The sequence below is a fragment of the Medicago sativa genome, chromosome 1, assembly GCF_051527215.1.
Source record: "Medicago sativa cultivar Bolivia chromosome 1, Bolivia_mono, whole genome shotgun sequence".
Classification (NCBI taxonomy): domain Eukaryota; kingdom Viridiplantae; phylum Streptophyta; class Magnoliopsida; order Fabales; family Fabaceae; genus Medicago; species Medicago sativa.
In genome coordinates, this window is record NC_140749.1 from 49272637 (window position 1) to 49297695 (window position 25059).

The window sequence follows — 25059 nt, forward strand, 5'->3', positions numbered from 1 at the left end:
GCGAGTGCAAGGACAGAGAGCGCAAGGACATGTTTGAGCTTATGTGGAACTAGACAACAGATAATTCCTGTTGATTTGAATTTGAAAGACTTTGCAAAACGAGGGAATGTGTGGTACATGTTTTTGCACCCAACAAGTCATGTTGCATATTACCAATAATGGGACCCACAAAACCAATACAGCAAAAGAGAAAGAACAAGAAAATGGCCTTTGCTCACCATTTCAAAGGGCAACAAAAAAAAATACTCAAAAAAAATCAATAATGGCATGCTCGCCATTTCATATATGGAACATGGAAAAAAAAATTAACACCATTTCAAAGAAAGAACAAGAAAATACCTTAAATATTCATGCTCAGAAAGCCTGCAAGCTTGCAGAGGATGGTTGAAAAAATGTGATGCTCGGCATTTCAAATGAAGAACAAGGCATTTACAACAATAATTTTCAACTAGGGGCAGATATATCATTTTTTTTTTGTGATAGGGGCAGAAAAAAAAAAAATTCACTCTTCAATCCCTCCTTTCACAACATTTTCCACCGTTGCATTCACCACCTTACCCATGCAATTCTTTGACACAATACTTACATTTTTATCATCCTCGTATATTGCCACAACCGAACTCGTTTTGTTTTCTTCTGAACAACCAATTGTGTTCCCTTGCAGCTCTCTGGGCAGCTTTGTTGAGTCACATCCAAAGAACAATATGACTTCACTTTGATTGGGAGCAAGGTAGAATATGTCCTTGGGAATAGTTAGGTTCTGGTTAGAATAAAAACAACCTTCTGATCCTCAAAGAACAGCATTGTTGGACAATCTTAATGATTGATTTTCATAGAAAATTTGGTCGATTATGTAAAAGGTATTGGAAAGATTAAGGATCGTAAAACCAACACTATTGTCACAAGTGAGACCAAAACCAGGGTAGCCACAATAGGGTTGTTGTAATCCTTTGATATAGAAAGGGTAGCTTATACTTTGGTTGCCACATGTTTTGGCTTCACAAGCTTCAAATTTTGGTTCTATAGAGCATAGAGTGGTTGTGGTAAGAAGATAAAAAAGGGTCATGTATGAATAAAACAGGGGACAATAGAAGGACTTGAAGGTAAACAGAATGCTTTTTCTGTTCATTTTTGAGGCTTGTCTCTGGTTCTAGATTGAGAGTGTTTCACCCTATGAAGCACAGACACTCCTTGGATTAAGCGTGTCCCGGTGTCAGACATGTGTCGTGTCCGACACCGACACGACACCGACACTTGTAATTACATTGAATTATGTAATTTTTTTTTATTTATTAGTTATGTCGGCGTGTCAGTGTCCGTGTTGTGTCCGGTGTCCGTGTCTGTATCCGTGCTTCATATTCACCAAATATTTTGAATTCAACTAATATATTTTATCGAAACAATGCGATTAAGAATATCTTTTGTCTAAAAAATTTTTGAATAACTTTTTAGATGGTTGACTTGCTCAACCTCAGAATTTTAGCACAAGTGATTGGTATAGCGTGTGTTGTAAACTAGCAAGATAGATATGATTGACTTGTTCCAATCATTGTTGACTTAGGAAACATAGTCGAAGGTGCAATGCTACGTTTGTTGGATCGAAGTAAAAAAATTGACAATCAAATTTACCTTTGAAAAATTATAGGTGATTTACTCACTCACCAACCAATGAAAATGAAAAAATTGTTACTGGAGTCTTGATAATTTGTGGGTGTCACCGATGATATTTTGTACATTTGCAAAATATGTTTTTCCTAAAAATTGTTATATGTTGCTTCAAATGTAACTTTAATTGGTTTTTATTTTTTTACAAATGTAACCTTCATATTTTTTTGGTTACAAATTGATATAATTTGCAAAATCCAATTATTATTTTCCACTTTACATTCATTGTAATAGAAATACAACAAAAAGCTTAGCAATCAAGCTCAAGTGGTTAATTTTTTGATCAAAGCTAGAAAAATTAAATTGCAAAACAGGAGAAGGCCTGAACCTTATTACAACATATAAGCAGGCCAACTATGACCAGACTCAACTAAAACAAAACCTAACTCAAACAACATATACGCAAAGAAGCAATCAACTAGCTAGGATAAGCTGCCAAACAACTAGCTACTAGCACCTGTTAAGAAACATATTTGGGATTGCTTTATATTACATTTTTTTTTTTGAGCTTTGTCAAATAACGAATTGTTCAAAAGAATATAAGTTCGATTTGGCACAATTTTTTATCATATTTTACCCATCTCTTATTTGAACTCCGGATTACCAGAGCCTCTTTTACGTAAAAAACCGGAGGGCTAACAAAAAAAAAAGTTAATACCTTTTTTCTTAATGCATGGGAAAACAACAATGAGATTGAGAAAAATCCTATTGTTTGTGTCATCTTATAATAGCTGTATGATGCAGAAATGAGAAAACTGTACCTAATTCATTTTTGTGAACTGTGAAGCAAACCAAAATAAGTTAGGCTGTATGCAAAATAAAATCTTATAGTAAAGTAATTTGCAGAGAAATAAAATTGTAGTGATAAATCCAATAATAAGGTTAAGTGTTAACAGCCGACTCATAAAACACTATTTTTTTACTCATAGTCATAAAACATACACCAAAAGAAATGATACAACATTTCAATTCTATTAGATACATAACATTATATTTATAGATGAATCATCGTAACATTATCTTCCAGTGCTACATACCATACATTGCATCTTAATATCCACGCATATTACAATATTTGTGTGTGGGCTGATGATGATGATGAAGGAGAAAACAAAAATGGTTTGGGTGGCATATCCAGCACTTGAAGGCTTCCTTCCAGCATTTCGACCACTTTATGCATTGCTGGTCGATTTGAAGGGTCGGTTTGTATGCACCATAAACTCACCACTGTCATTTTTCTTACCATTTCTTCATCAATTTCATTTTTAACACACTTGAGTCCAAGATCCTGGTTCAGTTCAAGACGCTTGTAAATCCAGTGTGGGAAATAGAACTCGCTAGAGCAATCGACTTCAACCTTAATGTTCTTTCTTCGGCCAACCATTTCTAAAACCATCATTCCATAACTATAGACATCTGATTTATGTGACACCCCACCAAAATTTCTGGAGAACACCTCCGGAGCAATATATCCTGGTGTTCCTCTTGCACCAAGTATGGACACAATGCTTTCTTTTCTTGGACATATTTTAGCAAGTCCGAAATCTGAAATTTTTGGACAAAAATCATCATCTAGCAATATATTATGAGGTTTAATGTCAAGATGTAATATTCTAATGTTGCAGCCTCTGTGTAAGTACTCTAATCCACGAGCAACGCCAACTGCAATATCATACAATGTTTTGCAATCCAATTGGAGATCGTTCTTTAGTGGATTTTTCTCTTCATATATGAACTTCTCAAGAGATCCATTAGACATGAATTCATATATTAGTGCCTTTTTTGAACCATTCAAGCAGAACCCCAAAAGTCTAACAACGTTGACATGTGAAGTTCTACTAATACTCGCAACTTCATTAATAAAATCTTCACCGTTGCCTTTTGATTCACTTAAAACCTTCACTGCAACAGCACGCTCGTTATGTAACTTGCCTTTGTATACACTTCCACACCCACCCTGGCCTAATTTGTTGCTGAAAGAGTTTGTTATTTTCTTAAGATCTGAATAACTGTACTTAGCAGCTGGAAGATGTCCGTGTTCTTTCAAATACTCTTCAATGATATGATCGGTTGAACTTCCCTTCATGAACAACATAAATGCTAGAGGGAAGATCTTTTTCCTCATGCAGTAAGCCAACAACATCAGCACTGCAACTCCAACAGCCACCAAGACCGCCGGAGAATTATGAATTATTAGTAAGAATGAAAATATGCGTATTGTAAGATAGTATATAATAGGCTAAATTGCTCATGCATAAACAAAACTTAAACATGTAAGTGTTCTCTTGCGTGGAATGGTAGATTCATTATTACTCATGTATAGTCTATAATAGGCTAAATTACATTTTTTGTTTCCTTAAGCTTTCACATAACTTCTTAAGCTTTTTCGTTTCATATTGATCACTAAGTTAAAAATTAGAATAAAATACTACTCATTTTAGTCTCTTAAGCTACAAACGTTAGACATGCTGGTCATTTCTATCAGTTTGTTGTTTGAGTCTAACTATATACTCCCTCCGGTCACATTTATAAGCAAATCACAACTTTTTAGGTTCATTGAAAAACTAATGTATTTGGTCTATAAATGTGACCAAATACATTAATTATTCCATGAACCTAAAAAGTTGTTTTTTGCTTATAAATGTGACCGGAAGGAGTAGTATTTTAGGATAAAAAATAAACTCAAAGTCTAACAAAAATTAAGATACAATTAACGTATTAATTAATATTCCACCATCGATGTTCTGTCTCTCTTTAACCGTCCACCATCGCTCCTCCACCGTTCCACCACCGCTGCATCACCGTTCCACCACCGCTCAATCACCGTTCCACCACCGCAAAGCTTCAAGCTAATCTTCGCTTAAATCGAAGTTGTTCGAAATGCTCAAAGTTGTGTTCGCTCAGATCGATGTTCTTCAAAAAGCTCGAAGTTGCATTCTCTCAGAACTTGTTCAAACTCGTGGTCTTCAAAGCTATGACTCTTACTATCTGATTTGTGAGTTTCATGCTTCTAGTTTATAAATTTGATCTAATTTATAAATTTTAGGTTTTAGATACTTTCATTCTAATTCAACTGAATTTGATGTTGAATTTCTGATTTGAGTTTCATGATCCTAATTTTTAAATTTGATCTAATTTATGAGTTATATGTTTTAGATTACTTTCATTCTTTTTCAACTGAATTTGATGATGAGTTTCATGATCCTAATTTATGAGTTTAATCTAATTTATGAGTTTTAGGTTTTAGATTCTTATGTATGTGATCACGAGCTTTTCATTTGAGGAAATAGTTAATTCATTCAATACTTACTGAAAATTGAATTTTGGAGAAGGCACATAAAGTGTTTGATGAAATGATTCTGATGAATTTGTTTACTTGGTCTGCTATGATTGGTTCTTGTTCAATATACAAGAGTAATTGGATGGAGGAATTTGTTTACTTGGGCTTCATTGTATAATATATGGAAGTTAATAGTATATGATTAGCACTGGATGTGTAGATACAACCTTATGTTGTTTAATAGTTGCATGTTGAATAGCTTATTTCAACACACATGGATAAATATATAGTTTAACAATGTTAAAATCAACCAATAACTCTGTAGCCTGCAAGGCTCATCTATAACTTTATGAGGTTTAGCTTATAGATCTTTGATAATGCATGTAAAAGTACAGGAACTAGAGTTGAAATAGGATAATCTAAAAAACTTAGTTAGTCTCAAAGATGGGAAACTTGAACCATAAGAATGAAAGTGATTTGTGTCTCTAACAGGACTGCTTGTATTTATGCTTTTCTTTCTGACCGCAACCGTAAACGCCATTGTCATATCGCTTCTGATATCATTAGCTGCAGCTGCAGGGTTCTTGGCTCTTTTCTTTGCTTGTGCTACTGCTATATACATTGGAGCACTCTCAACAGCCATATTTGTGATCTGTCATTTTATTTTTGCTCTAAGATGGGCTTTCCTGTAACTTACTCATTTTCATTCCACCATGCCCTTCAACAGAAATTCACAGGTTCTGTCAAGGAGAAGCTATTCATCAGCTTCAGGTACAGTTGTAGATATTTTTTCGTTTGTCATTTGTTCGTGTTGTAGATTCATTGGTGATCATATCTAAATTACCTTGGTTAAAATATTCATGAGTTATTTTGTTCTTTGGTTTTATATTCAGTTGAATGTTTGGCTTTTGAGTGAATCATCCATATATCTAGGATTTGCAACGTGGGTGAGGCTTCTCACCCAAATGATGCTTTTGATGCATATTTATGTCTATCAGCACCGCAGTTCTGAAACTTCTATTTTGTAGCATTTGACAAAATGAATTCTGAAATTTAACAAAACAGAATTGTGTATCAAATACTATTAGGCTGCAATAATCCACCGAGTTTTTTTGACTTGTTATGTTAGTTTTGTTGCTACTGTAAATTATTAATAGTTTTGTTGCAACCCAAATGGAATGTTGCAAATGTTGAGCTTCCTGATCAAATCAGTGTGACTTTTTGACTAGTGTTCTTGACAATGGTTTGAGCTATGAAGCTTTTTTAATGGGGTTTTCTGACAATATGTTAAGTATCCATTAATATGTATAGTATCATGCAGATGATTATTCTCCTAAAAGCTTAAGTTGATAGGTAGAGGTAATGCTTTTGTATCTGAGTTGATACCAGCGTTGGAGGAGCAATCCCAGCAACACCGATTTTGGATGTCATTCCTATATCTCAACAAGCTGAGATTGTAAAATAGAGTAACTTAACTTAAAACACTATATCTATATCTAATTATCAACACATGATACAGCCAGTAAGTTGCAGACTGCATCACATGATACAGCCACAGTAATATCTCTGAGAAATGAAAGCACATCTTTGTTTTCTCTGAGAAATGAAAGCACATCTTTGGTTTCTTCAAACACTTGTTTTCTTTCTTCTTGTTATTGAGTCTAGAACCTGTCACAACTAGCAGTAGTAGCTTGTTAAGAGTTCTAGTCTTTGGAAGTTAATTAATTTCTTAGTTTCATTTGCTAACTGTCTCAAACTAGGTTTACTCATGCCAACATGCCTTGAATTTGTTTTGAATGACAACATCTATCCAGGAGAACAATGAAAAAGATATGTACTTACATATTGTGCCTTGTTTTTGCAGGTTCAGACTGGTGATAATCAAGCCGTCTCTTTCAAGACACACCCTAACATGAATAAATAATTGTTTGCCAGTGAGTATATATTAGGCCTGAAGGATCCAAATAGGCCCTTCCCCATTAGTCAAGTCAGTGATGCCGGAGGTGCTGGTCTTTTAAAGTGGAGAATGCAAAGCACTGATGAGTCAATGATGCCACTGACAAGTGAGTTTATAACTTTCAATGATGTTGGCTTTGTGTTTATGTATTTATAACTTACAGGGTAATATATACGTCTAATGCAGTCAACTGTTGGCCCTCTTCTAGAAATGAAACTTATGTCAACATTGAATACGAGGCTTCATCAATGTTTGGTCTGCGGAATGTTGTGATCTCAGTGCCCCTTCCAGCTCTTCGGGAGGCTCCATCTGTTGGTCAGATTGATGGGGGAATGGAAGTGTGGAAATTATTTTTGTTTTCTTTCTATGATACTTGTATTTGCTATGTGGAACAGACTTTGAGGTATGAGACATTAGCAATTAGGTAATTGGAGGTTCAACTATAGAGACATGTGTGTTTCTTTTAATCTTAGTATGTTGTTTGATAAGTGCAATTGTTCTTTTGTTCAAATTGCTTAAATGTCTAAAAATTGTATCTTCTACAATTTATATTTATATCGTTCTGGAATGCTTTAATGTGTATTATTATTTTTTATTTATATCAAACCATTTCCTGCGGATTTATCTGCGGTATATTGATCTCTATTCATCGTTTACTGCAGAAATTCCTGCGAGTATGTTCGGGCAAGGAAAACTCCTCAAACACTGACCGAATATTTCCTGCGGATTATTGTCCAATTTCCTTAGGAAATTTCCGCAGGTGAGTTTCCTGTGGTTCCTAAAATTCTCAGGAAACAATTACCCACGAAGGTATTACCTGGGAACCTTAATCCTTGGCAAAATCCGCAGGATACCTGTTTCCTGCGGAAATTTTAGGAAATTCCGCAGGAAAATCGAGAGTTTCTAGTAGTGTTGTAAGAACCAAAGAGTAAGGTTTGTAACTTAAGGAATCAAAATAGAAGGACCAAACCAAAGTGTGCAACACTTTGTAAAAAAACTAAAATAGAATGAAAAAACTTAAGGGACCAAATAAAAACCTAATATGATCAAAATAAAATCTACTTTGTGACGGTAGAAATATAGTAAAATCTACCTGTTGCTGCCATCGGCATCTTCTTTCCGGTTTTATAATCTGCAATCGGCATCTTCTTTCTGGTTTTATCTACAATAGAGAACAAAGAAAAGAAATGGAAATATTATAAAAATAAAAGAACTTATATATTTCGTGATTTTCTATATTTATCTCCAACATATCTTTTGTTCGTTCATATTCCTTGTTATAATTGATGAATTACAGAAGAATCACACGTACCGTTACTGTCAGAATCAGAACAAAAAAAATTCCCATTGCTGTCAATTTTACACTTCCCTCTTTGGTTGAAGTGACAATATGCACATTCTTCTGTTACATTTACTTCAGTTGGGATCAGAAGTTAGAAAAGTAAAAGGGTCGTCGGCATTAGCAAGGTCTTTATTCGGAAGCTGGACATTTTTACAAGCTATAAAAGCAGTCTGAGACGCATTATCAGCATAGATGTAAGGCTGGTAGTAGATATCGTAGAGAGGGCACTTTGTGTAGTTATGCATGTATGTGGGAGGGTTGACATGGAGGGTACGGTTGCCAATGAACAAGGTTGTGTTTGTTTTGATACGAAAAGAAGCAAAGCCAAAGGTTGGAGGAAAAGTAAAATTAAAATTGAAAGATTCACAACTTTTGGTTTGCAGAAGTTTGTAGAGATTATTGTCTCTAAAAATACAAGTAGTAGTAATACTACCATGTTGAAATTCAAGAGGAGTTATAGATTCAACCTCAAATTCAAACCATTTCCCAGCTTTATTCTGCAATTGGATAATTTTAGGCTTGTGTGGGTCATCATCACAATTATGTATGGGCAATAAGCCACAGTCTTGGTGTTGTGTTGTAGTGAAAGGGAAGCTGATATTGCCAAGAAATCCACAACTAAGTGAAGCTGGACACTCTTCTCCTCTACCAAGTAGCATAACAGGGGCGGAGCCACTCACATGGCTGTGGGGGCTCCTGCCTGCACAAATTTTGCTATTTTTTTTTTCATATACATATACATATACTGATATTAACACCCCACCCACAATTGTTTTAGTAATTTCAAATATATCAAACACTTTCAACCCAACTTCCCAAGCCCAAGGCCCAATTGGCTAACAAAAATCTGCTTCACCAAACAGCACAAAACAGCCGCCCCATCAGTTCACAAAATCACAGCAAGCTTCTTTCTTTCATTCTATGTCACAAGGCACAAACAAATTCCCTCTCTGTTTCAACAACATCAAAAATTCAACCACATCCACATCCTTCTTACAAAATAAAACTTCCTCTTCCTTGTTTCTTGGTCTCTAATCTTCTTATTTTTTTTTTCTCTCTTCCTCCATTGGTGGTGATCTAAGAGGTACACTATCTTCCTTATTTTTATGATTTTAAACTTATTTGTTTTATTAGTTTATTATTGTAATGAGAGTTAACATCTATTATTACCTTGTTGATATTGAATTTATGTTGATTGTGTAAACTTTATTGTTAGGGTTTGATAAGTGATTATTTGAAATTATTCAACAATCTTAAACTTTATTGTTATTTTATTGTTTTAAGTGTTTGTGTTGATGATTTTATGTTCTTTTTATGATTGATTTCCTATGATTTTTATGTACTCATGAGTAGTGTTTATAGGGTAGTTATAACTTATAAAAAAAAGTAGTGTTTTTAGAATTATAAATTGATTCTACTCTGATGAATAAACTTGTAATTTGCAGCAGTAAACATTCAATGAAGAGATTTTACAAACCAATTTCAGAATCAGGACAATCATCAACTCCAAAATAGGTGTTTATTTGCCTTTTGCTGCAGTGCTGTTGTGTTTTCCTGCTAAATATTCCAGCAGCCTATTATAGGTGTTTATTTGTGTTTTCTGTTCTTAGTTTTTTGACACTTTGTTGTTAATATATATATTCCTGCTATGTAAAAAAAAAATAGTGCCTCCACTAGTTGAAATTCCTGGCTCCGCCCCTGTAGCATAAGGTATGAAAACAAAAGGAATATAAGAAATTCATAATTAACTGAAGCCATCACGAATTTCCCATTAATTAGCTAAAAAACTTTAATAATAATGTAAGCAGAGTCTTCTTCATTCACTCTTCATTATCTGTTTAGTTGACTTGGAAAATGACTACGTATGAAAGTGATGCTTGTCCTAATGACCAGTCAATAGTGAGGACCATATTATTTTATCGGCTAAAATATGGTATTGGTCCCTGCAAAATAGGTTAGTTTTGGTTTTAGTTCCTGCAAATTTTTTTTATAGTTTTTGGTCCCTGCAAAAATAGGTCAGTTTTGATTTTAGTCCCTGCAAATTTTTTTTTTATAGTTTTTGGTCCCTGCAAAAATAGGGCAGTTTTGGTTTTAGTCCTTGCAAAATTTTTTTTTTATAGTCTTTGGTCCCTGCAAAATTTTTGTTTTTGGAAATAGTCCCTGAAAAGAATATTATTTTTTATAATTTATATAGCAATAATTATTTTTTAATTAAAAAATAATAATAAAACAGATACAATAATTATTTTTTAATTTATAAAAGTGACAAATCATCACATAACTGGGGTCAGGGGCTATTTCCAAAAACAAAAATTTTTGCAGGGATCAAAAACTATAAAAAAAAAATTGCAGGGACTAAAACCAAAACTAGCCTATTTTTGCAGGGACCAAAAACTATAAAAAAAATTTGCAGGGACTAAAACCAAAACTGACCTATTTTGCAGGGACCAATACCATATTTTAGCCTATTTTATCCTATATTGTACACCTCTGGTCACTATTATAAGCAAAAATCTACATTTTAGATTCTTTCATTTAATGATGCACATAGTCTTTATTATAGACCACATACATCATTAAATGAATGAACCTAAAATATAGATTTTTGCTTATATTAGTGACCAGAGGATGTATTGTATAAGCCAAACAAAGAAAAAAACACAACTTGCTTGCAAATTGTCAATTGCGCGTGCCTTGCCTTCCACCTTTCGGTGCACATGTGAAGATGCCTGTTCTTTTTTCTGAATATACCATATGACTTCTTCTTGTCGCTTTGATTATTTGAGGTTTGAATTGAACATTACTCCTTCTACTACCACTCATATTTTATCATTTTATCATACAATATGGAGAAAGGAAGAAAAGACAAAATCATACTACATATGGTTTTCCATATGATTAACATTATGGTCACTTTGATTTTAACCTTAACATAAATTATCTTTCATCTTTAAAAATAAAATAAATTTTGCTTAGTTAGTAAATTTTATAAAATTATTAAATTGGCTTCCTTAATTTGTTTAAAATGAATATTATTGTCTCGGTTATTAATGATAATCTCCCATTCCACATTTTTTTTAAATGTAAACAAAATAGTTTAAACGAAAAAATGTTAAATCAAATATTGGTATTTTTTTTTGCGCTAACCCACTGGTTTTGGCAAAAAATTGCTTCCTCCATAACTCTTTTTAGAGAAATCAAAAGTAATAAATATATTAAACAAAAAATGTCTCACTCAAGCACAAGGGGTGCCTAAGAGGGAAATAAAACAGTGTCCTAATATACAAAGTCAAAACAGATATTAGAAACCAAAAAAATTAGTTGCTCACTAATTTGGGTCAAATACATCCATTAAACGATACTGTTCTGGACCAGCTAGAAGCCCATAATACATGGCCCAATTCAGCCAAGGCCCAAGAAAAAGCAAAGCGAACAAGTGAAGGAGCAGTTGAAACCTCTTGCGTATCATCGCATATGAACATGTCTTGACTACATCTCCACCGTCCAGGCCATCACCACCGTTAGCGTTCTCTACGCCTATATAAGGGGGATTAAGCCTCACCCTCAAGGTACACTTCATTTTTACCACTTTTCGCACATAACCACCTCTTTCAGATACTGACTTGAGCGTTGGAGTGCTAACGTTCCTGTAAACACCTTTTTCCTTCATTGTGATGATTCAACCTCCGCCACATTGAAGCACTGTGAACAACTGTTCTGATTCCTTGATCATCATCAGACATATCAAATACTACCTCCGTTTGAACATATATGTCTCATTTAAACAATCATAATCGTACCTAAATTAAATTGGCCATTGAAATCATATAAGTTTGTATCATTACCTTCTTTCATCCAACTCTGATAAATTTTGCCTACTTGGCAATTTCTATTATGAGGTGGACAACAAACATCAGAGAAAAAAAAAACAGACATCAACAAATTTCATATTTTTTAATTATTATTTTTAATTTAAAAGCTAATGTTGAAGAAGTCATTTTGTTCTTATCATTTATTATTTTCATAATTAAAATGCAAATTTCTTCATCAATATATAATTTCACAAATTAAAACTTGGATTCTCTTGTGATTATTGGCTATTAAACGATAGGGAAAACTCTGTATCAATACTATAATAATCCAAAAAATAAAACCCAAATTTTCTCATCAATTCCCAAATTTCTTATACCTTAACCAAATTTCCAACAAATAAAAACCATATCATATATAATAGGTATTGTATTCAAATTGTGTAATCAATTTTTTCAAGATTATAAAAAGTATCATTTTCAATTTAAAATTTTTATTTTTGGTTTTTTTAACTCTGCCTGGGCACTGGTTATCATAATCAAGGTAGACAAAATCGAGATCCTATACAAGACTATGTGGCAAGGAAATGACTTACGCTAGAAATTATTACAAACAAATAAATTCATTTTTATTATTTTGTCCTTTCCTTATTTTAGTTTGTGTGAGGAATATGATTTGTCATTTACTATATTGTATTTTGCAATGATTGGTTTTTTTTTTTTTTGAGGGAAAACATGCTTATAGCATTTCATTAATAATAAGAGTTTCAATACAATTGGGTATATCAAAATAAACGGTGGGACTAGCTAAAGACGTGGCCTCTCTTGCAAGAGCATGAGCAACCACATTGGCTTGTCGCCTAACAAACTCCACCCTAGAGTTAGAAAAGAAAGTGCTGAACAAAGAACGACTGGAGGAAATAATACAGCCAAATTAGGACAAGTCGTTCCTGGTAGAAAGGAAAGCATCAGCTGTCAATTTAGAGTCTGTTTCAAAATCCACGTTGTCAAACTGCATATCACTCAACCATTGCAAAGCAGAATGCAGCCCTAAAGCTTCACCCACATCCACCGAAACAATACAAGGGTATGTCATAGTCTTGGCCAGAACAAATGTACCTTCTGCATCGCGGACACAAATGCCAATACCTGTACGATTTTCGTGAGAAGAGAAAGCTGCGTCTATATTCCATTTGTATCTTCCGGCCACGGGAGGCTGCCACGTGATTCGGTATTGTTGAGAGGTGGAGGTCGTTGTTGGTTGATGATTTGATCTAGATGCAAGAACATCCAGAGCGTTTGCCAGTTGCCAATCCGCAACCATGTTTATGGCACGATTGACAACCGTGGCACTTGTTTCTATTACATCATCCCACACTCTGAGATTGCGGTGTTTCCATATACTCCATATTACAGATGACAGACGTTGTGTTAAGTCAATAGACAAACTCTCCAACAGGTAAAATATAGCTTCCGTAGCTGAGGTTGTAGTAGAAAGGGCGTGTTGCACAGAACCCCACAAACCTGTTCTATTCCAAACCTGTATAGCAAAAGGACAAGCAAAGAAAACATGCATAAGATCCTCGTGATTGGAGGCGCATCTAGCACAATTAGTGGGGCAAGTAACACCTTTATCCAACAAACGGACACACGTTGGTAAACAACCACGACACATGCACCAAATTAAATTCTTGACTTTCGGTGGGACTTTTAAATACCAGCCCAATACCCCAGGCGCCAGTTATAAGAGGAGTCAATAAGTTCGGATACACATAACCTGTAAGCAGTACGAACAGAGTAACGCCCGTGCCTTTCCGCTTTCCAAATAATTATATCCTCGTCAACCTGAGAAATAAGTGGCGTATGCAGTATTTTGTTTGCTATATCATCACTAAAAACTTGTCGAACCACCTGTTCATTCCAGCTTTTATCATATAAATTCAGCAAGCTATTAACAGTAAAATTATGAACAAAGTGAGCACCTGGAATATCACTACCGATAAACTCCCCATTTGGCAACCATGGTTCATTTAGGATAGGAATAGTCGCGCCTGAACCTATACTCCATCTAGCATCCCCACGTACAATAAATCTAGCACGCATGATGCTACGCCAAACATAGCTGGGGTTGTGCCCAACAATGGTCGTGAGATAGGAGCCAGACGGGAAGTAGCGAGCTTTAAAAATTCGAGCAACCAGAGAGTCTGGTTCAGTAATAAATTTCCATCCATGTTTACCCAACATAGCTAAATTAAAAGCAGAGAGGTCCTTGAAACCCATACCTCCGTGAATCTTTGGTGCTGAAAGTTTCTCCCAATTCATCCATTGAATTCCTCTTTGTGTTGTTTTACCGTTGCCCCACCAAAAGGAGTTCATCATCTTTTCGATGGAATCGAGTAAGGTAGTAGGAAGCTGAAAGATACTCATCACATAAGAAGGAATAGCCTGCAAAACAGAGTTTATCATTACCTCACGACCTGCTTTGGAAAGACATTTACCACTCCAGGAGTTGATTTTCTGCCAAACACGATCCTTGATGTAAGCGAAAGTAGCATTTCGATCTCGGCCTATCATAGAAGGTAAGCCCAAATATTTACCTGTGCCCAACACCACTTGGACGCCTAGAATATCTGTAATATTAGCTTTGAGGTCATCGGGAACATTACGGCTGTAATATATCTCTGATTTTGGTAAACTGATCGCTTGACCAGAAGCTAACTCATAAGTGGATAAAATATTTTTCATGACATGTACTTGATCCTCATTAGCTTTGAAAAAAAGGAAGCAATCATCAGCGAACAAAAGATGGGAAACCGACGGTGCTTGGCGACAAACCTTTGTACCTATGAGGACACCTCTTGTCTCGGCATCTCTGATAAGCGAAGATAAGCCTTCTGCACAAATAATAAACAAGTATGGAGAGAGAGGATCCCCTTGACGGAGACCCCGCCCTGGAATAATAGGACCGACCTGTGTACCATTTACAAGCACAGAATAATCCACTGATTCGACACACATACACATCCAGTGAATCCAACGGTTATGGAAACCCAACTTATTCAAAACAGCCCTCAAATAATTCCAATCCATGCGATCATAAGCTTTGCTAATATCAAGTTTTAGAGCAACATACCTATCATCCCCTCGCGTCTTGGCTTTCATAAAGTGTAATACCTCAATTGCTACCAAAGCATTGTCTAGAATGGAGCGTCTCGGAACAAAAGCGGATTGATTGTCAGAGATGCATTTAGGCAGCACAGTCTTCAACCTGTTTGCTAACACTTTTGAAATAATTTTGTATAACACATTACAAAGTGCTATAGGCCGCCAATCCTTCATACTAACATGCGTAGATCCTTTTGGAATAAGTGCGATGTTAGTAATATTCAAATCAGGGGGAAATTATCCCGTATCTAACCAACCACAACATTCTTTAAAAATATCATCACTACATAAATTCCAAAAGTGCTGGTAAAATCCTGGGTTGTAGCCATCAGGGCCTGAACACTTGACTGGATGCATAGAGAAAATAGCATCCTTGAACTCGACCTTAGTGAAAGGAGCCGTGAGCATATCATTGTCAATATCAGAAACAGACGGATTAATAACATCAATAACAGAAGAGAATTCTCTATTTTGTTGTTGAAAAATATTTACAAAATATTGACTTGCCATATCTTGCATATCCTGCTCATTAGTAAATTTATTACCAGCATCATCATGAAGAGAGGTTATACGATTTACCTTCTTTCGAGCCGTAGCCGAAGCGTGAAAAAACTTGGTATTTCGGTCACCATCCTTACACCAATGAGTTTTTGCGCGTTGACGCCAATAGGCATCATCTTGGTACAGCAGTCGTTGCATTCTTTTCCTTAGCTCGAACATGCGAACTTGGTCCTCACCAGAAGATCCTAACCGAGTTTCCTGCAATTGTTTACGACAATCTTCAATGTCAGTTTTTAATTTATGGAAATGTGATTTTCTCCAAACAGACATGTCTTCCGCACAAGAGGAAAGCTTCGGAATAATAGTATGAGTAGAATATTCCTGCCAAGAGTTAGTAACAAGATCCTTAAAACCCGGTTCAAGATGCCACACATTTTAATAGCGAAAATGGCGTTTAGAAACATAAGGTCGAGGAGTAGGAGCAACATTTACATATATGGGATAATGATCAGAAGCAGGTGCTACCAGAGTTTCAACAGTAGCATTCGGAAAAATATTAAACCATAAATTGTTAGCAAGTGCACGATCTAACCTTTCTTCGACGGCACGCGGTGTGCCTAGACTTTTGAACCAAGTAAACGGATAACCTTCAATTGGAACATCAGACAAACCTGAATCAATAACAGCTTGACGAAAACCGTTTATAAGCCACGGAGGTCTAGTGGTGCGCCCCCTTTTTTCACTAGCATCAAGGATATCGTTAAAATCGCCAAAGATACACCAAGGACCTGTAAATTGATTAGAAAGTTGTCGAAGAAAATTCCAAGCAGCAGTTCTACGACCTCCATTAGGATAGCCATAATAGCCGGTAAGTCTCCAAGTACCAAGAACAATATCATTAATCTCAACAGTAATATGATTACTTGAAAAATCAACAAGTTGACAATGTAAAGAGTTGCGCCAAAATAAAGCAAGACCCCCGCCTCTACCGGTGCGGTCTACAGGAAAACAACAATCGTAACCAAGCAAAAAACGAAGTTCTTCAATTTTATTTCGGTGAGCTAGAGTCTCACTTAAGAATAAGATGCGGATTGAAGTGTCGGACTAGGTATTTAAGGTCGGGAATTGTGCTCGGGCTACCTACACCCCGACAATTCCACGCCACTAGACTCATCTACCTTGACATGATTAGACTTAAGAGGCATTCTAGTATTTCACTAATATCAACAAGACCTATGTCATTCCGACAAATTCCAATAAACCTCCATCGCCATAGAGGCTGCACCCGTGGCAGCAAGGCAACAATAGCTAATGGTAATAAAATCCACTACCAATCCTTCAATAATGTATGTGTGGCACAAGAAAAATAATGGAACAAGGAAGACAAGAATAAACAACACGTACACCTTTGTCTCTAAAATACCAATCCTCAATGATAATAATTATTAATTGAGTAGCAAAATATTAATAAAGAAACCAAACCTCTCCCGGCAAGAAGATGGCCGAAGCTGGAGCAACCGAACAGCCCATCAAAACAATCACAAGCTAGGTGGTAGATACAACCAACGAGAACCCAAAAAAGAAAACTCAAATGTAATAACAATTGAAATTAAAGGAACGAAGCCTTACAATTGAAAACGACAGTTGAATTCACCCATGAAAGCGGGATTCAATCAAAAGATGATGGAAAACTAAGGTAGCAAAAGGCACAAGGCAGTTCAATAAGTCCAGGGGAGAAAATTCTCACCGAACGACGACAAAATCTCAAAAGGGTAGCGGCGGCACAAACCCTAAGAGCAGGTAGCAACCAACGTTAATTGATGAAGAAGGAGGCCGAAACAGCTTATGTTCCAATGATTGGTTGACATGTAACTAACTTGCCTACATATAGCTATTCTATCAATTGAATCGGTAACAACAATTATCATCTATCATCTATCTGTCTCTGTTAGCTTAGTTCAGTTGGTAGGGACAATGAATAAAATATGCAAGGTCGGGTTTAAACCTCGACCACCACTAAGAAAAAAATTATCATTTATCATCAAACTCCCTTATCCTATACTTTAATTCCTCTTTAAATCATTGTTTGATGGTCGACAATGGGTGGAGGCGCAGCGGCGATGCTCGGTGTCGGACGACGACAAGTTGGTGGGGGCCAAGGCGGGTTGCAAGATAAACAGGAGGATGGGTCGTGACTCGTCAAATGGGTATGGGTATCTCCTACTGATTTATTTTAATAAATTTAACAAATAATCAAACTAGACAAATATGGAGCATACGATTAATCTAGCAGATGAGATTGAGCCAATGTCACGGTAACATTCCCGCGCTAAAGTCACTGAAGTGGCATCCCTACTCCTGATCTAGATTCAGGATATTACCGAAATTAATTAATTCCCTAATATCCAAAGAGCAAATAGTCACTTTAGTCCCTGACTTTGCACCTCGCTATCACATAGGTCCCTGACTCAGGATTAAATACAAACAAGTCCCTGACTCTACACTTCCGTTATCACTTTAGTCTCTGCCGTTAAAAAAATCTGTTAAGTGATGATGTGGCACACTGACAAGGAGTATGACGTGTCACAAGGACTAAAGTGAAAGTAAAAAATGGTCACTTTGGTCCCTGAATCGAAAATCAATATCCTCAATTTACTGTTAGATCCCTGATTGTGTGTACTTACTATCAGTTAGGTCCCTGACATTAAACATGAAATTTCACTAAGATCCTTGGCAAGTTGTTAGTTTAACATGCTACTTACTCAACACTAAGGTATTTGTGCTAAATATCAAAATATTATTATAACACTTATAAAAATGATTCCATAGTTTAATAACAAATGTTTCCATAACATAACTATTAAGTCATTAATGTCATCAGTAATTAAAAGATTGCACCATATTTGGGCATATAATTCAACAAGTCATTACATAATGATTCAGCAAAATATTAAATAAAATATCGCACCACAGTTGTGCTTATAATTTAGCAATTTCGGTACATAAATAAACTAACAAACATCACATAGTTGGCCACGGACCCCTTGGAGTTGGCATGAAAGATGTAAGCATTTGTAGTTCATTCAGACGTGCATTTGGATTTTGAGCCCTAATTTCGTGTTTACTATCAGGGACCTGACTGACAGTAAGTATACACAGTCAGGGACCTAACGGTAAATTGAGGATATTGATTTTCGATTCAGGGACCTAACTGACAGTAAGTGTACACAGTTAGGGATCTAACAGTAAATTGAGGATATTGATTTTCGATTCAGGGACCAAAGTGACCATTTTTTTACTTTCACTTTAGTCCCTGTGACACGTCATATTCCTTGTCAGCGTGCCACATCATCACTTAACAAATTTTTTTAACGGCAGGGACTAAAGTGATAACGGAAGTGTAGAGTCAGAGATTTGTTTGTATTTGACATACAGAGTCATGGACTAAAGTGACTATTTGCTCAATATCCAAATTAGGTTCCAAATACCCATTTACGTTTTCACGAGTCAGATCGCTCGCGATTTTGTCTATTATGCTGCATAATACAATCTTATAATCCCAAATTTCCTAAACCCTAACTCTTAAATCATCTTCTTCTCATCTCTTCCATCCTAATACACAACGACGAGGAAGGTTGCAGAGTGGGCGGTTCCATCTTCGGTAACACTCCTTAATCCAATGCACCACTATGTAAAAATTCGATTTTTTTCATCCTTTTCATATTTTCAAACTCAACAAATGGGTTTATCTTCAATTTCTGATACCCTTTATACCCATTTCAACAAAACCAATGGAACCACCCTTGAAACTTCATTATCTAAAACAAAACCAAAATTGGATTCACAATGTGTTATTCAAGTTCTTAACAAGTGTTATCCAAACCAATCTCAATTGGGTGTTAGGTTTTTTATTTGGGCTGGATTTCAATCTGGGTATAGACATAGTGGCTATATGTATAGGAAAGTTTGTAACTTGTTTGAAATTGATAAGAATCCGGAGATTATTTCTGATGTGATTAAGGCTTATGAGATTGATGGGTGTGTTGTTAATGCTAACATGTTTAGGGAGGTTTTGAAATTGTGTAAGGAAGCTGAGAATGTCGATTTGGGTTTGTGGGTGTTGAGGAAAATGGAGGATTTTGAGATGAAACCGGATACGGTTATGTATAATGTTGTTGTTAAGTTGGTTTGTAAGAAAGGTGATGTTGAGATGGGTGAGAAGTTGCTGAAGGAGATGAGTTTGAATGGGATTTGTCCGGATTTGATTACGTATATGACAATGATTGAGGGGTTGTGTAATGCGGGGAGGTTGGAGGAGGCATATGAGATGGTTAAGGTTATGAGGGGGAATGGTTGTTCACCGAATTCGGTTGTTTTGTCGGCTGTTTTGGATGGGTTGTGTAGATTGGGTTCGATGGAAAGGGCGTTGGAATTGTTGGATGAAATGGAGAAAAGTGGGGATTGTGGTCCTAATGTTGTTACTTATACGTCTTTGATTCAAAGTTTCTGTAAGAGAGGTGAGTGGACGGAAGCGTTGAATATTCTTGATAGAATGAGAGCTTTTGGGTGTTTTGCTAATCATGTCACTGTTTTTACTTTGATTGAGAGTCTTTGTACCGAAGGTCGTGTAGATGAAGCTTACAAGGTGGTTGATAAACTTGTGGTGGAACATTGTGTCTCGCGTGGTGATTGCTACAATTCACTTGTGATTTCTTTCATAAGAATAAAGAAACTCGAGGAAGCAGAGAAACTCTTCAAGGAAATGCTTGCTGCTGAGATCAAACCCGATACTTTGGCATCCAGCCTTTTGCTAAAGGAGTTATGTTTGAAGGATAGAGTTCTGGATGGATTCTACTTGCTTGATACAATTGAGAATATGGGATTCTTGTCTTCCATTGACTCTGATATTTATTCTATTCTTTTAATTGGCCTTTGTCAGAAAAACCACTTGACAGAGGCCACAAAGCTTGCAAAAATAATGCTTAAGAAAGCTGTTCCTCTACGGCCTCCTTACAAAGATCGTGCAACTGATATACTAAGAAAATATGGAGAAAAAGATCTCGTGAAGCAGTTAACCAGTATACATAAGGAACTTTGATGATAGTGTTATGAGAGAGGCCACATTCATTCTTTATCAGCTGCAGCTGGGTGAATTGATGCTTCGGCTCAAATCGGTGCGGTGGTTGGCTGATTGGTAGCTTGCCAGTCCTGGTTTGAAGAAGATGATGGAAAAATTTTGGTGACAAATCTAACGGTAAACTGAATTTTCTGTAGTTAGTTCTATTAGTATTTTACCGTGCTAAAGATTGTAAACTGATAGGGTATCTCACTAATTTACACTTGGATATTCTAAATTTTCTGTAGTTTGTTAGTCTATCCATGTTATTACATGCTTCAGTCACATCTCAGTTAAATGATATGATTCTGGTAGAGCATCTATTTTTTCAAGTTTGAAGAAGACTGTGTTACTTGTAGGAGTTTCATTGTTACCAATAAAATAATTAAATTAAAATGATTACAGTGAAATTCATACAAATTTATTGTCAGTTTTTCTTTCAATTTACTTTAGATTCTATTCTAATTCTAGCATAGATAATTTTCAGTACAATGCTTTTGTATGCCATAAGTAATCCCTTTTTTAGTTGCTTTTGAGAACATTATAGTCGAAACCATTTTGTTGATATGAAATTTCTAACAGAAGTTTGCCTCATTGTTTTCATTGATGTCAGTGCTTTCATTTGCATTCAGAAGGCACAACGAATCGAATTGTTAATATAATAAATTTCTAATACAGCTAGGTATCATTTAATGTCAATGTGTGTCTTACGATTCATAATAAGATTCGATTCACGATTCCAAAAATAAGTCTTCTGATTTACGGTTTGAATTTCGATTATGTTCAGGTACAATATGGACAACACAGTTGATGGCTTGTATATTGCACCTGCATTTATGGACAAGCTTGTTGTTCACATCACTAAGAACTTTCTCAACTTGCCAAATATTAAGATTCCTCTCATTTTGGGCATTTGGGGAGGCAAAGGTCAAGGAAAGTCATTTCAATGTGAGCTTGTCTTTGCCAATATGGGAATCAAGTAAAAATAAATTCAACAGGCAAATGTTAGTACTTCGTATATTAGTTGTTTGTTATGTTAGTATTTTCTTATTAACCAAGTTAGTGTAATTTCATTGTGTTGCATATATATATATATATATATATATATATATATATATATATATATATATATGTGTGTGTGTGTGTGTGTGTGTGTGTGTGTGTGTGTGTGTGTGTGTGTGTGTGTGTGTATATATATATATATATATATATATATATATATATATATATATATATATATATATATATATATATAGACACACACTATGATACTTGGATTAGGCTTAGGTGTATTTATGATGAAATTGACACTCAGTTACTAACTCTTTTATCTAATTCTTTGGAAATTAGCCCTATAATGATGAGTGCCGGAGAATTGGAAAGTGGAAATGCAGGAGAGCCTGCAAAGTTGATTAGGCAAAGGTACCGTGAGGCGTCCGACATTATCAGAAAAGGAAAGATGTGTTGTCTCTTCATCAATGATCTTGATGCAGGAGCTGGTAGAATGGGTGGCACTACTCAATACACAGTCAATAACCAGATGGTAAATGCAATCCTCATGAACATTGCTGACAACCCTACCAATGTTCAACTTCCTGGTATGTACAACAAAGAGAATGCCCGCGTCCCTATCATCGTCACTGGAAATGACTTCTCTACCTTGTATGCTCCTTTAATTCGTGACGGACGCATGGAAAAATTCTATTGGGCGCCTACTCATGATGATAGGGTTGGTGTCTGTCAAGGTATTTTCAGGACAGATGGTGTCCCTAAGGATGACATTGTCAAGATTGTCGACACATTCCCTGGACAGTCAATTGGTAAGCCATACCTCAATCTAAGTTTCAAGTCAAAATTTCTAGTTACTAGGGTCTGTTTTATGGGTTCCACTTTGGTGCCATTAATGGCACCAATGGCACCATCCAATTCCATCTCCACCACACACACACACATCACACACACATCCCCACGCGGACCCACACACATCAATGGCCAGGATCTCTGCTATGGCACCAATGGCACCATTTCTAAGTCACTGAAGTATTTCCCCTGTTTTATCTGCTAACAAAAACACATCTGAAACTGTTTTCAAGAGTTTTCAGATTATTTTCACAAGTCTCCATGATAGCTTAGGAAAACAGCTTATAACTTGTATGAACATAGTTTGACTCTATTTTATCTTTTGTTATAAAAATAGCTTATGCACAAGAACTTAAATGATAACCTCTTATGCTATAATCGCTTAATTAAGTCTTTTTATCCAAACAAGATCCTTATATTTACTGTTAACCATGATATGAGTTCGACACTTGGATGAAATGTGAATAATCAAATGTTTAATTCATTTCTTTGTAGATTTTTTTGGTGCCTTGAGGGCGAGAGTGTATGACGATGAAGTCAGGAATTGGATATCTGGTATTGGTGTGGAGAGTATTGGAAAAAGACTTGTGAATTCAAAAGAGGGACCTCCAACTTTTGAGCAACCAAAGATGACTATTGACAAGCTACTAGAATATGGAAATATGTTGGTCCAAGAACAAGAGAATGTGAAAAGGGTTCAATTAGCCGACAAATATCTCAGCGAGGCAGCTCTTGGAGTGCAAACCATGATGCTATCAAGACTGGAAACTTCTATGGTTAGTCCTTTGATTTTTCTGTTATTATCTTTAAAAGGCATCACCTAAAAGTTTGCTTTAGACGAACAAATATATCGCGTCGGTCTTGACAATAACTTGGACTAAAACAAGAATGTTTTCTTATTGTTTGGATGCAGGACAAGGAGCTCAGCAAGTTCCTTTACCTGTCCAAGTAGGTTGCGCTGACCCTTCTGCAGAAAACTATGATCCGACAGCCAGAAGTGACGATGGAAGTTGCACATACACTTTTTAGTTGATTCTTAAGTGTGTACATAAATATGGAGATTTGTAAAAGCAGTCTGAAAAACATTTTACTATGTTTCTTAGATCATTCACCATATTTTATAGGTGCATTAATCTCACCACTTTAGGCTGTATATTTTGTTTTATTGATGGTGTCCTATGGTTGAATTTTGAGAGTAACATCTTATAGAAAGAAATGTTGGCAATATTGATTCCTCCTTTCATTTAGCACAATCTTCTTGCCAAATTTGTGTTCATAGCTAGCTAATTTATGTGATATATGGAAATCTAACAATTAAGTGAACAAGTTATATAAAACAACAAAAACATAAACATATTACCTTAAAACCTTACCATAAAATTGAGTCATTCACTTCTGTAAGTAAGATACTTAATAGCATAGTTTCATTTATTTTTTATTTTTAATACATTTTTTTTAGACTACTTGACAGCACAGAAAAATATTCAGTTAGACCAGCTAGAACTTATGTTAAGAATCCCACATTTGGATGAGATAAGACTTGAAAATGAATTTATAAGTGAGAGCAATCCTTACCTTATAAGCTGGTTTTGTAGGGGTTTAGTTAGGCCCAACCGAAATTCTAAAAGCTTCCAAAGTATGCTAGAGTAACAATAATGATGAAGAAAAAAAACAGTTTTTTTTTAGAGCAACAAAGTTAAAATTAAACTACACTAGCACATGTTTTATACAAAAGTTGAATTTTAAAATACTTTTCATAATAAATAAATGATAAAAGACTAATGGTTTACTCATAAAACTTTTTATAATAAATCAATGATAAAAGACTAATAGTTTACTCAAAAAATATAGAGGATAACAGGGAGGTGGTTGTTCCTCTTCCATGCATCATACTCATATGCATCCTTCACTTTACTGCTGATCCATGTGCACAAATAATAGTTGCTATCTTTGGCTCATTCCTATATAGGGTAGGCACATATCAAATATCACTTATCCCATCCCAATGTTTTCTTCAGCTTGAAATCACCATAAGATGGCTTGTCAATTGTCATTGACTGACTTTATACTTTCTCATCTTCTGTTTATATTCATGGTTATGATCCTCTCCTAGTGTTATCTCAACCTGATCAGCTTTTGTATGTAAAATTGTAATTTCATAATGTATTGGGCAACTTCGTAATTTCTGTAAAAAAAAATGGGGCAAAACTATAATTTTAAAAGTACAAGGATAATCCTATAATTTACAAAAGTTCAAGGGGTATATTTGTAATTTTCAAAAGTTTAGGGGTAAATCTATACTTTGAAATGTTTTGGGGCAAATGTAATTTCTGAGAATTTTTGTGACTGGACTAATGACATGGC

General features: G+C 35.5%; 2 protein-coding genes, 2 long non-coding RNA genes and 2 pseudogenes across 6 annotated transcripts; 4 read left to right on the forward strand and 2 right to left on the reverse strand.

Annotated features, from left to right (window-relative positions):
• Positions 1-2566: 2566 nt before the first annotated feature.
• Positions 2567-8903, reverse strand: LOC146955050 (LEAF RUST 10 DISEASE-RESISTANCE LOCUS RECEPTOR-LIKE PROTEIN KINASE-like 2.1; annotated as a pseudogene). Its single transcript, XR_015016021.1, has 3 exons — positions 8215-8903; positions 7996-8064; positions 2567-3840 (listed from the first exon to the last, which is right to left on the reverse strand). The product of XR_015016021.1 is annotated as an LEAF RUST 10 DISEASE-RESISTANCE LOCUS RECEPTOR-LIKE PROTEIN KINASE-like 2.1 (transcript).
• Positions 4322-7473, forward strand: LOC146955051 (uncharacterized). Its single transcript, XR_015016032.1, has 4 exons — positions 4322-4660; positions 5519-5716; positions 6810-7008; positions 7089-7473. It is a non-coding gene; the product is annotated as an uncharacterized LOC146955051 (long non-coding RNA).
• Positions 8904-9187: 284 nt separating the features above from the next.
• LOC146955052 (uncharacterized) lies at positions 9188-10014 on the forward strand. Its single transcript, XR_015016038.1, has 2 exons — positions 9188-9328; positions 9690-10014. It is a non-coding gene; the product is annotated as an uncharacterized LOC146955052 (long non-coding RNA).
• Positions 10015-12987: 2973 nt separating this feature from the next.
• On the reverse strand, positions 12988-16924 carry LOC146955053 (uncharacterized). The gene is made up of 5 exons (XM_085747462.1): positions 16864-16924; positions 16182-16717; positions 15472-16100; positions 13824-15321; positions 12988-13593 (listed from the first exon to the last, which is right to left on the reverse strand). The coding sequence occupies exons 1-5, from the start codon at positions 16922-16924 to the stop codon at positions 12988-12990; spliced, it is 3330 nt and encodes a 1109-aa protein (XP_085603588.1).
• Positions 16925-19266: 2342 nt separating this feature from the next.
• On the forward strand, positions 19267-20970 carry LOC146955054 (pentatricopeptide repeat-containing protein At5g47360-like). The gene has a single exon (XM_085719822.1). It carries the CDS (start codon positions 19399-19401, stop codon positions 20815-20817), a length of 1419 nt encoding a protein of 472 aa, XP_085575948.1. The 5' UTR covers positions 19267-19398; the 3' UTR covers positions 20818-20970.
• A 528-nt stretch (positions 20971-21498) lies between these two features.
• On the forward strand, positions 21499-23948 carry LOC146955055 (ribulose bisphosphate carboxylase/oxygenase activase, chloroplastic-like; annotated as a pseudogene). Its single transcript, XR_015016053.1, has 5 exons — positions 21499-21517; positions 21623-21814; positions 22186-22655; positions 23191-23471; positions 23609-23948. The product of XR_015016053.1 is annotated as a ribulose bisphosphate carboxylase/oxygenase activase, chloroplastic-like (transcript).
• The last annotated feature ends 1111 nt before the right edge of the window (positions 23949-25059 follow it).